A 15,239-nucleotide genomic window follows, 5' to 3' on the forward strand; every position below is an offset into this window, starting at 1 on the left:
CTGGGATCTGATTTGTGCCCTCATTTGTGAAGACAGAACCAAAGTATGTATTTAATTGCTCAGCCATTTCTTTATGCATTCCCCTGTTTCTGTCTGCAGTGGGCCTACATTTCTCTTTACCAATCTCTTTCTCTTCACATATCTGTAGAAATTCTTAGTGTCAGTCTTTATGTTCCCTGCAAGCTTCCTTTCGAACTGTACTTTCCCCTTCTTAATCAATCCCTTTGTCCTTCTTTGCTGAATTCTAAACTGCTCCCAATCCTCAGACCTATTATTTTTCTTGGCCAATCTGTATGTTTCTTCCTTGGATCAGATACTATTCCTAATTTCCTTTGTAAGCCATGGATTGGCCCTCTACCCCCTTTGCTTTTGTGCCAGACAGGAATGAACAGTTCCTGTAGTTCCTCCATGCGTTCCTTGAATGTTTGCCATTGTCTATCCACTGTCATCCCTTTAAGTAACTCTCACCAATCTATCAAGGCCAACTCATGCCTCATATCCTCATAGTTCCCGTTAATAAGATTCAGCACCCTAGTCTCCAAATCAACTACTTCACTCTCCAACTTGATCATGCTATGGTCGCTCATCCCCAAGGGGTCTCGCACAGCCAGATTGGCAATAATTCCCTTCTCATTTCACAGTACTCAGTCTAAGATGTCCTGCTCTCTAGTTGGTTCCTCCACATATTGGTCAAGAAAACCATCCCGTATACACTCCAGGAATTCCTCCTCTGCGACATTTTTGCTAATTTGATTTGCTCAATCATAGATCATAGAATTTACAGTGCAGAAGGTGGCCATTCAGCCCATCGAGTCTGCACTGGCTCTTGGAAAGAGCACCCTACCCAAGGTCAACACATCCACCCCATCCCCATAACCCAGTAACCCCACCCAACACTAAGGGCAATTTTGGACTCTAAGGGCAATTTAGTGTGGCCAATCCACCTAACCTGCACATCTTTGGACTGTGGGAGGAAACCGGAGCACCCGGAGGAAACCCACGCACACACGGGGAGGATGTGCAGACTCCGCACAGTCTATGTGAAGATTAAAATCACCCATGATCACCGATATTCCCTTATTACATGCATCACTAATTTCTTGTTTAATGCCATTCCCAACCTCACCAGGGCAGTTTGGGGGTCTATATATGACACCCACTAATGTTTTTTGTCCCTTGATATTTCTCAACTCTACCCATACAGATTCCACATTTTCAGAGCTGATATCCTTTCTCACTATTGTGTTAATTTCCTCTTTAACCAGCAGTGCCACGCTGCCACCTTTTCTTTCCTGTCTGTCCTTCCTAAATACTGAAAATCCTGGGACATTCAGTTCCCATCCCTGTTCACACTGCAGCCATATCTCCGTAACCCCAATTATATCATACCCATTTATATCCATCTGTGCGATTAGTTCATCCACTTTATTGCAAATGCTCCGTGCATTAAGGCACAGAGCCTTTAAGTTTGTCTTTTTCACAATGCTTTTCTTGCTCCCAATATTTTTCTCTACTGCCATGTTTGAATTTTGTCCTTGGTTTCTCCACCTATCACTTTTCTTATTCACTTTTCTACCTTTTGCTTTTGTCCTTGCTCCCTCTTTCTCTGACTCCTTGCGTAGGTTCCCAGCCGCCTGGCATTTTAGTTGAAACCCTCCCCAACCACTCTAGCAAATAGGATAGCAGTTCCAGTCCTGCCCAGGTGTAACCCATCCAGTTTGTACAGGCCCCACCTCCCCCAGAACCGGTCCCAATACCCCAGGAATCTGAAACCCTCCCCCTGACACCATCTCTTCAGCCATGTATTCATCCTATATATCTTGTCATTTCTACTCTGACTAGCACGTGCACTGGTAGTAATCCTGAGATCACTACCTTTGAGGCCCGATTTCTTAACTTCCTTCCTAGCTCCCTGTATTCTGCCTTTTGGACCTCATCCCTTTTTTTTACCTATGTCGTTTGTACCGATGTGTACCACAACCACTGGCTGTTCACCCTCCCCCTCCAGAATGTCCTGTACCCGCTCCGAGACATCCTTGACCCTAGCACCAGGGAGGCAACATACCATCCTGAAGTCTTGTTTGCGGCCACAGAAACGCCTGTCTATTCCTCTTACAATTGAATCTCCTAAAACTATTGCACTGTCACACTTATTATTCCTCCCCTCTGCAGCAGAACCAAAGCTTCATTCTACCACTATTGTTTGCTTTCTATTCTTTAACAATTGTCTATCTAGGTCACCACATTTCCCATAATTCTTTGTGATATTACTTTTGCCATAAAGTGCCTTGTACATTATCTTATGGATTTTCAAATGTTTTACATCAGCAATTTCCAATGAAATGAATGAAAATGAAAATCGCTTATTGTCACAAGTAGGCTTCAAATGAAATTACTGTGAAAAGCCCCTAGTCGCCACATTCCGGCGCCTGTTCGGGGAGACCGTTACGGGAATTGAACCGTGCTGCTGGCCTGCCTCGGTCTGCTTTCAAAGCCAGCGATTTAGCCCTGTGCTAAATAGCCCCCTTATCTGCCCTTTTGTTTCTTCAAATAATTTTATAAAGTTGGTCAAACCTTTTGGAACACAAGTGCTACTAGTCCTGATTTAACACATGATGCAGTAATAGTTGAAGTAAGACTAACTGATCCCTCAAGCCTGTTCTGCCTTTTTAGATAATAGATGATATGTCCTTCGGCTCCAATTATTCTGTAACTTTTGATATCATTGTTTAACAAAAACCTATCAGTCTCAGTCAAGTAATGTGTTGTATTGTCTCTGGGTGGGTGGTGAGGGTGTTATGTTTGCTGCACTAACTCTTGAGAGCTTCTTTGCAGAAGAGAATGATGTTCACAAGTGTGGCCGTTGTCAGACAGAGTTTTGCAACTTGGAGGCTTTCATTACCCACAAGCTACAGAAAGCCTGCCAGCGGATCCAGGCTCTGTCCACTGGTGACTCTGACCATCTGCATGTCCACCAAGCAACTCCCAAGGTAATTGGTGCTTCGGATTTCAACTCCATCTGCGATCTATTGTACTTTCCTCTGCTACCTGTTTTGTTCCTATTGCTGCTTTTTTTTTAGTTCTTTCACTACTCCTTCCTCTCCTCCCTGCCGGCATCTTCATCACCTGCATCTCTCTTATTATTCCTTACATTACCACAGTGACTGACTACAGCTCAAAATACTTTATTGACTGTGAAGCACTCCTTGATGTCCTGAGGTTATGAAGGGTGCTTTACAATCTTTTTCTCTTTCGTTCTTCTTTTTCCCTTTCTGGCTGTACTTCCCACCCTCATCCCCTCTCTCTTTTCTTATTTTTCTTTCTCTGTGTCAACTTCTCTCTGTCTCTCCCTCTCCCTCATATCCACCACTGCCCCCTCCCCATCCTCCTCATACCAACTTTAGAGGGAACTGGAAAAAAACAAAAACATAGGATTTTGCTTCTCTGTAGGTGATATGGATGCCGAACTTTTGAAAGGGACATGTGTCATAAGATTCCCTCTTTGGAAAAGGGTTTCGCTGGTGGAGAGAGCTTAAATTTGACGGGGCAGCAGACATTAGTTTTGTTGAATTTTCCTTCTGATGGAAGGTGAAACATTTGTGGAACTGAGGCAGGTTCTGTCAGCTTGGAGCCCCATGTGTCTCTTAAACCTCTTTCCCTCTCTACTTCCAGGAATCAGTGTCCCTGGATTCGGCAATTACTCTCACGCAGTTGGTTGTGGCTTCTCTATCACAGCCCGAAGCAAACAATAAATCACACTCGGGTGAGGAATTTCAGAAAATATTTTTTTTTGTGTGAAGTTTGCCACAGGTGACAGGTTTCAGCTCTGGGATTTAAAATAATTGCCATTTCAGGCATCCGGTGCTGGCATCAAGCACTCCCAGGTCAGGTGCAGAGTATAGCTCCCATTACAGTGTACTGTTATTGTTTCTCAATCCCAACATCAGGCGAATGCTCTGGACTGTAGCTATCATGTCTTGTGAATGATTTGGTTAATTAAGCGCAGTTTTGTGATGTGGCTAGAAATGCATTAGAACTGGATTGAGACAGACCATGCTCATTTCACTTAGAACAAGCAGAGAGAGCCTGTTAACTGGTGAAATTTGAACACAGGTTCCAGATCAAATTCACCACCCCATGAAATTAGCCACTACAGTTTCTGTTTTTCAAATTTGTGATTTTATGAGAAGTTGAAGGCTTGCGAAACTTGGAATGATGCTGTCTGTGGCTTTAAAAACTGAAATGTCCTAAGAGTCACTGTTGTCTGGATTCAGTGCAGTACTAGGGCCTCTTTTGGGATGGGTAGCATCACCCGTCTTGGATCAGTGCAGTGCTCTACTTTATCTCCTAATTTATATAATCTTCGTTTCCAGATGATGGGAACAGCAAGATATGCCAGATCTCAGAGGAGCAATTGTGTGAATACCCTCAGTTGCAGCAGAGCGAGCAGCCCACCAGTGATGGAGCTGACGACCACGGTTGCGAGAAAAGCACAGAGGAAGAGAGTGGGGCTGAAAATAAGGGATTTGAGATGATTCTAACTGATGAAGGGCGATTTGTGTGTCAGGTCTGCGAAAAGACCTTCAAAACGGTCAGTTAAATCACCTAGACTTTGGGGAGGGGTTGTAATTGCAGACTATGTGCTAGATCGTGAAGAGTGAATGAAATGGAACAGCCCTTTTGCTAGCGTTAGGTGAGTGTACATGAGAGGTTTTCACTTTTTTTTCCCCCCTTAATTCAATCTCTGGGTTTAATAAACCTTTGAGACTAGTGTAAGGGAGTTGTTGTGCACAGTACTTGTGCACCATTTAGCTATTGGATGAGTGGCAATGGCAGATTGTGTCTTGCCTTAGGAATAATTTACTGTGCAAGATTGGGGAGAAATGGATGAATTAAAAAAATAATAAACAAGCAAAATGTTGTAATTTGAAAAAAATACAGAACATCGTCCATGTATAACACTTGTAAGAACTGTTGATCTTTCATAGCAGGGGTGCGTCCCTGTTACTTGTGAGTCCTGAGCATCGTGGGTGCCCTTAAAAATGGGGTACGCAATGTTACAGTTGTGGAACCATAGCACCGTCTCCCCCCCCCCCACCTTTTCCTCATTTGGACTCACTAATACTGTCCATTAATAAAGAACTCATCAGTAACTCCTTGATGTGGTGAATGGAGTTAATTTCTACAGCGTCACAAATATCAGCTCAGAAGTTCAAGGTATCCTGGTAAGTTGACATGATTTTAAGAAATGCCTCTAGAAAGGTGTGTGTGTGTGTATCTGTGTGTGTGTGTGTGTGTGTGTGTGTGTGTGTGTGTGTGTGTGTGTGTGTGTGTGTGTGTAAGAGAATAAATTGAATCTGCCAGTCCGGAACCTGTTTTCAGAGGGTCTGATGCTGTACTTGCAGGCTGTCATCCTAAAGGCGCACATGGTTACCCATAGTGACAAGAAGGCTTTCAAATGCAAGATTTGTGGGATGGCATTTAGAACAAAGGGATCTTTAGTTAGACACAACCGACGGCACACAGGTGAGAAAAAGCAGGCAAGGCGGCTGGGTCTGGCTCTATGTAACACAGTTGTGCATTTCAGTGAGCGCTTTCTTAGCTTCTCTCTTTCGTCCTCCGTCAATAACCATATTTAAAGTCTCTGGTTCACTGGATGCTGTTGGCACTTTTCTCTGATCCTTTTTGGGGCCATTTGTGGGTCTGAGTGATCCTACAATCCCCTCATTTCACAATGGAGGATTTGACACTTTCCATCCGTCACAAATTGGACAGCACCCTGTGTTGCCGATTGGCTCTCTATTGGTTTGAATCAAGCTCTCTGGTTGAGTTGGTGCCCAGTATCTCTTCCCAGACAAATTTACCCAATTGTTGCTTTCCTTTCCCCACTTTCCGTTGCTTGTCATCTGTGTATTTCTGTATATACCCTGTTGACAAAGAACAAGTCCTCAGTGTAATTCTAACCCTCCCCATATCTATTTTGAGGAAAACTTTACTACTTTGCGTATAATTTATTGCATAGAAACAGGCCATTTGGTCCAACTGGTTTGTGCTAGTGTTTATGCTCCACACATATTGTAAATCTGGAATAATTTCATTCAAATTTCCAGTGAATTCCGAGTTAATGTTCCCTTTCCAAAGGTGAATTTTATTTGATCAATCCATGTGTTAACTTGTTCTTAGTTAAAGATGTTTAATTGTTCAGCAGCTTGGTGGTTTTAAATCACTTGAGCTCTCAGGAGGGGTTGTAAATGTCCAGCAAATTGACCAGTGTTGGAAGATTTGTCAGTTTAGACTGGAGTTTTAACAGCTGTTACGGTGTCTCCGCAGATGAGCGGCCTTACAAATGCCGGTTGTGTGCGATGAGTTTCCGAGAATCTGGAGCCCTCACTCGTCACATGAAGGCCATCACCCCTTGTACAGAAAAAGTAAAGTTCCAGCAAATGAAACTGGTTTCGACACCTTACCAGGAAGAGCCTGAGCCAGTGAATAAACCTCAGATTCAGGAAGGTACTGCATTGACCATGTGTTCTTCAACATGTTGATCCATTGGAACTCTGACCATGCATTTCATGATCGATTGAGGTGGTTTTAAATGTGGATTGAGACTCGGACGAATCATGAAGTAGGTTCATGCCAGTTCCTGATTAAAAAGGCTATTGGATTTGCAAGGGAGTGGAGTACAAAAGGAGGGAAATTCTCTTTTTAAATAGTTGTTCAGAACTCTGAATACAGCCCAAATCGAGAATCATGCTCAGTTCTGGGCAAGGATACCTTGGAGAAGATGCAAAGTGTAACTGGAGCTGAAAGTGTAAAATGTATGAGGACAGATTGCATGGACTAGACTTATTCCCTTGAGTAGAGAAGATTAAGAGGTAATCTAAATTAAGATGTTTAGAATGACAAAGGAAATTGTAGGGTGGAGAGAAAGAAACTAGGAACCTAAAACAAGGGGACATAACTTTAAAATTGTATTTAGACCATTCAGTTATGGTGTCGGAATGGGCTTCTTCGTACAATGGGTAGTGGAAATCTGAACTCTCTCTCCTAAAAGGCTGTGGATGTTGTTCGGCGATCTAATTGAGTGGCTGAATGACCTCCAGCTGTTCCTATGTTATATATTATTCCAGCCTGAGCAGTGCTAAGCAGCGTTTCTATTGTGTTAAAACATGTGGAGAGAAAGAATAAGGTATTCTGTTGAGACCACTCGGTTGCATATGTTAGGCAGCCACTTTCTACAGCTGTGGTTAAGTAGTTGAAGGAAAAGTTGATAAAAAATACAAAATTACATGGAAATTTACCAAGATGCTCCATCAAAAGCATTAGACAGCACATGTATGGAGTGGATTAATATTGTGTTAGAAACCCACCTGTTGGATAGCACGGTGGCACAGTGGTTAGCACTGCTGCCTACGGCGCTGAGGACCTGGGTTCGATCCCAGCCCTGGGTCACTTTCTGTGCACATTCTCCCGTGTCTGCGTGGGTTTCATCCCCACAACCCAAAGATGTGCAGAATAGGTGGATTGGCCACGCTAAATTGCCCTTAATTAGAACATAGAACATACAGTGCAGAAGGAAGCCATTCGGCCCATCGAGTCTGCACCGACCCAGTTAAACCCTCACTTCCACCTTATCCCCATAACCTAATAACCCCTCCTAACCTTTTTGGACACTAAGGGCAATTTATGCATGGCCAATCCACCTAACCTGCACGCCTTTGGACTGTGGGAGGAAACCGGAGCATCCGGAAGAAACCTATGCAGACACGGGGAGAACGTGCAGACTCCACTCAGACAGTGACCCAGCGGGGAATCGAACCTGGGACCCTGGCGCTGTGAAGCCACAATGCTAGCCACTAATTGGAAAACAATAATTGGTTACTCTAAATTTTTAAAAAGAGAAACTCGCATGATCTCTTGTTTCCTGGGACTGCAGGAGAGAGGTTATTGGTGTTCCAAAGCTGTCTGTCACAGATTCCCAGAGCACGTTTACATCACCAGCCATCAGCAGTGTTGATTTTATTGAGCAAAATGGTGTGGTGAGCCTTGCATTTGTTAAAAAGCAGCTGAGAGTTAAAGTGATGTAATGCTCAGCAAGTGTTTCCTCACTTTCTGCCCCTGTTCAATATCTTAACTTCCAGTAAACAAACAGATTGAAGAACTGGCAACACCTAATTCTCCAGATACGACAGCCGTGATCAATGTGTTGACAAATTCTGAAGGAAACATTGAGGAAGTGCAAGTACATAATCTGAGCCATGGTCTGGATCCTGAAGTTGAACAGAAATCAGAGGTAAATCTTACCAACATGCTCTGATATCTTATGTTTAAAAAGTCATCCCCTTTCATGTTGGATAAAGAGGGAGTTAATCCAGAAAGAAACATATCATTTGTACAAGATATAATTTATCTCCATTGTTAAATGGAACCTTACAATTTCATGATTCAATTGACCTACAGACAATGGTATGATGACATCTGTAATTCTGTGCCTTATCCCTTACTTGAACAGGATTGGAACATTTGTTATTCTTCAATCCTTTGGGCCAATTCAAATTTCCAGAGAATGTTAGAAAATTCTGATTAGTGCTTTGGCTACTTCCCTGCCAAGCTCCTTTAGTATTTAGGACTTAATTGATTTAGGACTTTTCTATTTTTGCTCCCAATAATTTTTGAGAACTGTTTCCTTTTGGATCTTCGTCTTTATTTGTCACTGTTCCTCATCAGGTAACCCGACCAGCCACTTTTCTCTTTCTCCATTGAAAATTGAAGCAAAGTACTTAATGAGCAGCTTCACTATTTCTTGGGTGGAACTCTCACCTCTGAGTCAAAGGGTTGTGAGTTCAAATCCCACCCTAGAACCTTGAACACAAAATTTGAAGCTGCCATTCTACTGCAGTACAGAAAAGGTTGCACTGGGGTACGTGAGTGAATCTGTACTGTTGGGTTCATGGGTTTTCAGGATGGAGGCTGAAGATTACAGTTCCTGTCATGTCAGGAACTGGCGCAAATGCAGAGAGTGGAGTGGGGGCCAACAGTGAGGGCATTTCCTGTCGTTAGTGCTTCCAGGGAATGTTGTTGCGAAGATGAGCGCTGATAATGGCGCATGCGCAAGGACAATCTGCTTGGAGAGGGTGTGAAAAGCTGACTACAGACTGGTGTTTTGCAGCACAAAAACTAGGCCACATGACAGGGGAGTTGGGGACAGATGGCAAGGAAGCTCAACTCCATGCAGCTGAAGTGCTGGGTTAGCTCCATGCTACTGAAGGAACTGGGGCTAAGAAAAACCCCAGAGGCTCTTGATAGCTCGGTGCACCTAAAACCTGGGGCTCAGGGACGCCCAGGAGCAGCATTTACTCAATCCAGCTAAGAAGTGGGGCTCTTGGAAACCCAAGAGCAGTATTTACTTGTTGCAGCTGGAGAGTTGGGACTTGGTGATGCCCAGAAGCATTTGTCGGCAGCAATGTGGCTGATGAGCTGGGACCATGCCTGTGTTTAGATGCTGAAGTATAGCCTGGCTCAGCTGGAAAAGAAAACCAAGAAGGCTGGACCTGGGAGAAGATTTGAGAGAGATCTGGAATGGCGTGGCTTTTGGGTGAGGATTATACTTGTGGAACATGGGTGGAGATCAGATGAGCTGTTTGGAGGTGAAGAACTGAAATTCCTTGTGAGGAAGAAAGAGATTTAACGAACCTTTCGGTGATGACAGATGTCTGGGACCTGTCTTGTGTCTTGGTTGGGTCTGCTATTTAATGTGCAGTTTGTAGTGTGTTGGACACCAATTTACCTGTTAATTCATGTCCATCTCATGTTAATTCTGTAAATGAGAATATAATACAGTCAGCGTTGACTGTTTTGTTGACTGTTTTGTAGTAAAAAAATTCTTCTGAGGGAATATGATATGAGGGAATGTAGGGTCTATTTGGAAAGGCGAGGCAAAGGGCCTTCCTCATCCATAATCATGTTTTAATCATTGAATTATTGATCAGTCCTATTATTCATTTTAAAATCTTTTTTTTAAGTAAAAAAAAAAAAAAAATTCCACTTAAGGAACAATTTAGCATGGCCAATCCACCTACCCGGCACATCTTTGGGTCGTAAGAGCGAGACACAGGGAGAATGTGAAAACTCCACAAGGTCAGGGACTTGGAGCTAGTTGGGATTGAACTCGGGTCCTCGGCGCCGCGAGGCAACAGTGCTATCCTCTGTGCCACCATGCACAGTCCTATTACATGGGAATCTGTGTATGTGAGGAACAATTCTAAAGTTTTGTTCCAAAAGAATGCTTTTGGTCAAACAATGTATATGTATTGAACTGTTGAAGAGATGATGATCAATGTTTTTCTTTATTCTACAGTCTCCTGCTTCCACTGAGCTGCCGACAGAAGGGGAGACTGGCAACGAGAACCTGATCTGTCAGGCCATGAGGAATTCTGGGATTGTAATCGAAACTGTAACAATTGGGGAAGATTCTGAGAAATCCACAGAAGTATCTGCATTGACTGTCGAGGGAGGCATTGAAGAGGATGTCATAGAGGATGATTGCAGTGAGATGGAGGAAGATGATCTGGTACCTCTAGTGCATTATTTTATCCAATGTTGGTTCAAACAGAACATTGAGATGTGGACCCCTCAATCCTTGGAATCTGTTTTTAGTTGAACACAGCTACTTTCAGCAAAACAGATCTCTGTCAAAATACTACACACTAGAAGCATCATTCAGACCACAGACACATATCTTTTGTTTCATAGTTTCCCTTCTCTGCTGTTTCTTTTTGTGGTTTCAGAAACACTTCTCTCTGAAAAATAGCACCCCACATAAATTCGGCTTTTATGTCGATTGACCTATGTGGCCAAAAGATCTAAAAAGATTTTCAAGATTATTTTTCCATTCATAAGTCTGCTCTAACATTTTATCACTTTGTCACTCTTCAAATCCCCAGCAATCAGCCTCCCATTGGCCGTATGCTCCATTTTCAAGGACATTTTCAGTATAAATCCTGTGACACAAAGCTGGATGACCTTTATCTGGTATTCTGAATAGATTTCAAACTCTCCAGATATCTAATTCCCTTTGTTTTGCCTATTGTGTAGTTTATCCTCAAGTTTATTGGCAGCCACCAAATCCTGACAGCCACAAGAGCTTCTGCTTCTAGTTCTGTTCCAAATATTTTCTATGGCCATTATCTAATCTATTCAAGCTATAGCATCAATTTGCAGTTTTATCTTGTCTGGGCTATTCTTGTGAGATCTCCCTCTTGCGTTATCAGAGGATCTTTCTCTGATAAGTGATTATTTCCTGACACACTTCTGGACACACCATCAGTGCTAGCAGAATATTTTCTTAATCCACTCTTTCATCCCATTCTGTCAGCCCATGGACCTTGCTTCATTCAACCAATATTTAAACTTACCAGTACCTTTTTCTGTACGTGCCACAATTGCCTCATCCTTACATTCACAAGAACCCTCTGGAATATTTATGACACGGGTATCCACTCTAGGCAATTGGTTTTTGGATGTGATAGTTCTTCTTTGTGTCATGATCACTCTCATTCATCATCGGTAATTTCTCATGTCAAGGATGATTCTTCCTTGCGGAAGGCTGGGTGGAAGTGAGTTTTCAGTGTTTGACAGTGGGTTCGCTGATGGCTAAAGAACCGTGTCATGGCCTTGGAGGCTCTCCCACAGTGAGGACTTTGGTTGTTGGTCAGTAGAGCTGGTGGCGGATTGTTGGTTCGAGTAGCTCCCCTTTCTGTCTCTCTTGCCATTTTCTCTTACTGGCTACTCTTGTTGGTTGGAAGGCTTTGATACTATTTTGATAATGAGTAGCTCTTTTGGTCACATTTGGACATCTCCTTCCCATGTGTTGATTTTGAAAAAATAAATTTAGAATACTCAATTCTATTTTTTTTCCAATGAAGGGGCTATTTAGTGTAACCAATGCACCTACCCTGCGTATCTTTTGGGTTGTGGTGGTGAGACCCACGCAGACAAGGGGAGAATGTGCAAACTCCACACGGACAGTGACCTGGGGCTGGGACCGAACCCTCCCCACGTGTTGATATTAGTAGTAGTGCAGATTTTTGTGAAAGATTTGAGATTGTTTTTGAAATGCTTCCTGTGTGAGTGGTCTCCCTGGCTTGGGTCTGAATTTAGCACCTGTTAGGGCAGTCTTGAGTCAGGCATTCTGACAACATTTCCTTTCCGTCTCAGCTGATGTGAGATTAGCATGTCCTCTATACTTGGCATATCTATGTCTTGGAAGATGCTCATGTTTATCATTTTGTTGTTTCCCCTTGCAATCCAGCAATTTAAAATCTAGAAATCCCCAAATTGAATTTTGTCAATCTTTTATAAAGTCTGTTAAAGTCCGTGATATATTCTTCCACGGAATGACTATTTGTTTTGTGAAATCTTATCAAAGTTTTCCCATGCCTCATAGACATTTAACAGGTCATCTTTCTTGTAGATTCCATCCAAGAACTCCAGAAGACCCAAACTTTCATCGCTCTCCAACTGATTGAAATTCGTCTTACAAAATACTTCCCTTTTCATTTTATTTCTTGTAGGAGTCAGCTTTGTCAAGGCCTTACTTTGTTTTTTTTGGCAATGTTCACATGTCCATTTCATTCTTCTGCTGGTCATATGGTTCAGACTCCAATTGTTAGAGGGTAACCATGTCCTGACAATTTACACTTACTTTCTCTGGTTTTTCAGAATGACCACAATTATTCTTTTCATAGTTTCAAACTTTCACCTTTAGACAACAATCCTCTGATACCATATTTTAGTCCAGAAAACCAATGGATGAAAGATATAATTGAATCCAATCTGTACACACTTTTACAATCATTTATTTTCAAGATGTGGTAAACACCACTAGTAACACATTGTATGTATTACGATACTGCCCATGTATTACAGGTACCACAGTAAATCCCAGCCTGCTGGCTCCTCCCAGCAGGCGGCGTATAAAGGTGTATGCTCTCCTGCGCAGCTCCCTTTCTGGTTCCAGCTGCAGGAGGCACAACATCTTGTGCAATAAAGCCTCGATTGTTTCACCATTCTCGTCTCGTGGTAATTGACGGTACATCAATTTATTGCACAAGATTTTAAAAGATGAACATCTTAATCAAGCTTGATCGCCTGGAGCTGAGCCCTCACGCAGCCAACGCCACGTCCACCTTCGACTTCTGGCTAGCCTGCTTCGAAGGCTACCTCAGAGCAGCCACTGAAGAACTCTCGGACCCACAGAAGCTCCAAGCCCTCTACTCACAGGTGAGCCCTGACATTTTTCCCCTCATCCGAGTTGCGCCCACCTACACAGAAGCGATGACGCTACTAAAGGGACATTACATTAAGTCGGTGGATCAAGTATACGCCAGGCACCTCCTGGCCATGAGACGCAACTCCCGGGGGAGACGCTGGACGATTTCTTGCGGGCCCTACAGATTCTCGGTAGGAACTGTGACTGCCAGGCAGCTTTGGCAGTCCAACACACCAAACTATTAATCAGAGACGCTTCTGTCACGGGCATGAAGTCTACGTACGTTCGCCAGCGACTATTGGAAGGGGGTACGCTCGATCTTGCAGAGACTAGGCAGCTTTCTAATTCACGAGAAGTGGCCTCCCGTAATCTGGAGGCCTACACCTCTGACTGCGCGGACCCTCATGGGCATCGTGGGCCCCACCAGCTGCCGACTCGAGCTCACCACAAGCCTGCGCCGCGCGGCAGCCAGCCAACTTGGGGGGGCCCAAGTGTTATTTTTGTGGCCAGAGCAAACATCCCAGGCAGCGCTGCCGACGCGGAGCGCGACCTGCAACGGGTGCGGGAAGAAGGGCCACTTCGTTTCCATTTGCCAGGCCCGGTCGGTCGCTGCTGTGTCCAGGCCCGGCATTGCTACACCCCCCACGTGTGATCCAGGGGTGCTGCCATCTTTGATGCCGCCCGCCATGTGCGCCCCATGGGCGCCGCCATCTTCAGCGCCATTTTGGACCCCTGCTCGTCTGGCCGTTCGCTGCCCACTGATACCTCCACCACCGCTGATCAGCCCGGGACCTCCCAACATCTTCCGCAGCTCGCCTCCATCACCCTGGATCAGTCTCGTTGCGCAACCTCGCGACCGCTACGACGACAGTGAAGATCAACGGGCACGAGACGACCTGCCTCTTTGACTCCGGGAGCACAGAGAGTTTCATCCACCCTGCTACGGTAAGGCGCTGCTCCCTCCCAGTATTCCCCGTCACCCAGAAAATCTCCCTGGCCTCCGGATCCCGTTCCGTGGAAATCCGGTGGTACTGTGTCGTGACCCTCACCATTCTGGGCGTAGAGTTCAGCAACTTCAGGCTCTACGTCCTCCCCCACCTCTGCGCTGCCCTGTTGTTCGGCCTGGATTTTCAGTGCCATCCCAAAGCCTTACTTTGAAATTCGGCAGACCCCTGCCCCCCCTCACCATTTGCGGCCTCACAACCCTTAAGGTCGATCCACCTTCACTGTTTGCAAACCTCACCCCGGACTGCAAGCCCGTCGCCACTAGGAGCAGACGGTACAGTGCCCAGGACAGGACCTTCATCAGGTCGGAGGTCCAACGGCTTCTGCGGGAGGAGATCATTGAGGCTAGCAACAGCCCCTGGAGAGCTCAAGTGGTGGTAGTGAAGACTGGGGAGAAGCACAGGATGGTCACTGACTAGAACCAGACCATCAACCGGTACACGCAGCTCAACGCGTACCCCATCCCACGCATATCTGACATGGTCAATCAGATTGCGTAGTATCGAGTCTTCTCCACAGTTGACTTGAAGTCCGCCTACCACCAGCTCCCCATCCGCCCGGTGGACCGCCAATACACTGCGTTCGAAGCAGATGGCCGCCTCTATCACTTCCTTAGAGTTCCCTTCGGCGTCGCCAATGGGCTCTCGGTCTTCCAGCGAGAGATGGACCGAATGGTTGACCAGTACGGGCTGCGGGCCACCTTCCCGTACCTACTAACATCACCATCTGCGGCCACGATCAGCAGGACCACGACGCAAACCTCCATAAATTCCTCCATACCGCCAAACTCCTTAACCTCACCTACAATAAGGAGAAATGCGTGTTCCGCACCAACCGCTTAGCCATCCTTGGCTACGTAGTGGAAAATGGAGTCCTAGGGCCCGACCCCGACCGCATGCGCCCCCTCCTGGAACTCCCTCTCCCCCACTGCCCCAAGGCCCTGAAACGATGCCTGGGGTTTTTC

At 44.9% G+C, this 15,239-nt stretch overlaps 1 protein-coding gene across 3 annotated transcripts in view; it reads left to right on the forward strand.

Moving 5' to 3' along the window:
* e4f1 (E4F transcription factor 1) overlaps positions 1-15,239 on the forward strand; it is a 73,191-nt gene that overhangs the window by 19,961 nt on the left and 37,991 nt on the right. For 2 of the 3 annotated variants that reach the window (XM_072481099.1, XM_072481100.1), the window contains exons 2-8: positions 2,836-2,990; positions 3,673-3,763; positions 4,374-4,591; positions 5,406-5,526; positions 6,331-6,510; positions 8,142-8,293; positions 10,358-10,570. In XM_072481099.1, the coding sequence (XP_072337200.1) occupies positions 2,836-2,990; positions 3,673-3,763; positions 4,374-4,591; positions 5,406-5,526; positions 6,331-6,510; positions 8,142-8,293; positions 10,358-10,570 (1,130 nt within the window). The remainder of the gene's footprint in view (positions 1-2,835; positions 2,991-3,672; positions 3,764-4,373; positions 4,592-5,405; positions 5,527-6,330; positions 6,511-8,141; positions 8,294-10,357; positions 10,571-15,239) is intronic. The other variant, XM_072481101.1, reaches the window with a different exon arrangement.

Source organism: Scyliorhinus torazame, chromosome 17 (assembly GCF_047496885.1).
Source record: "Scyliorhinus torazame isolate Kashiwa2021f chromosome 17, sScyTor2.1, whole genome shotgun sequence".
NCBI classification, from domain to species: Eukaryota; Metazoa; Chordata; class Chondrichthyes; order Carcharhiniformes; family Scyliorhinidae; genus Scyliorhinus; species Scyliorhinus torazame.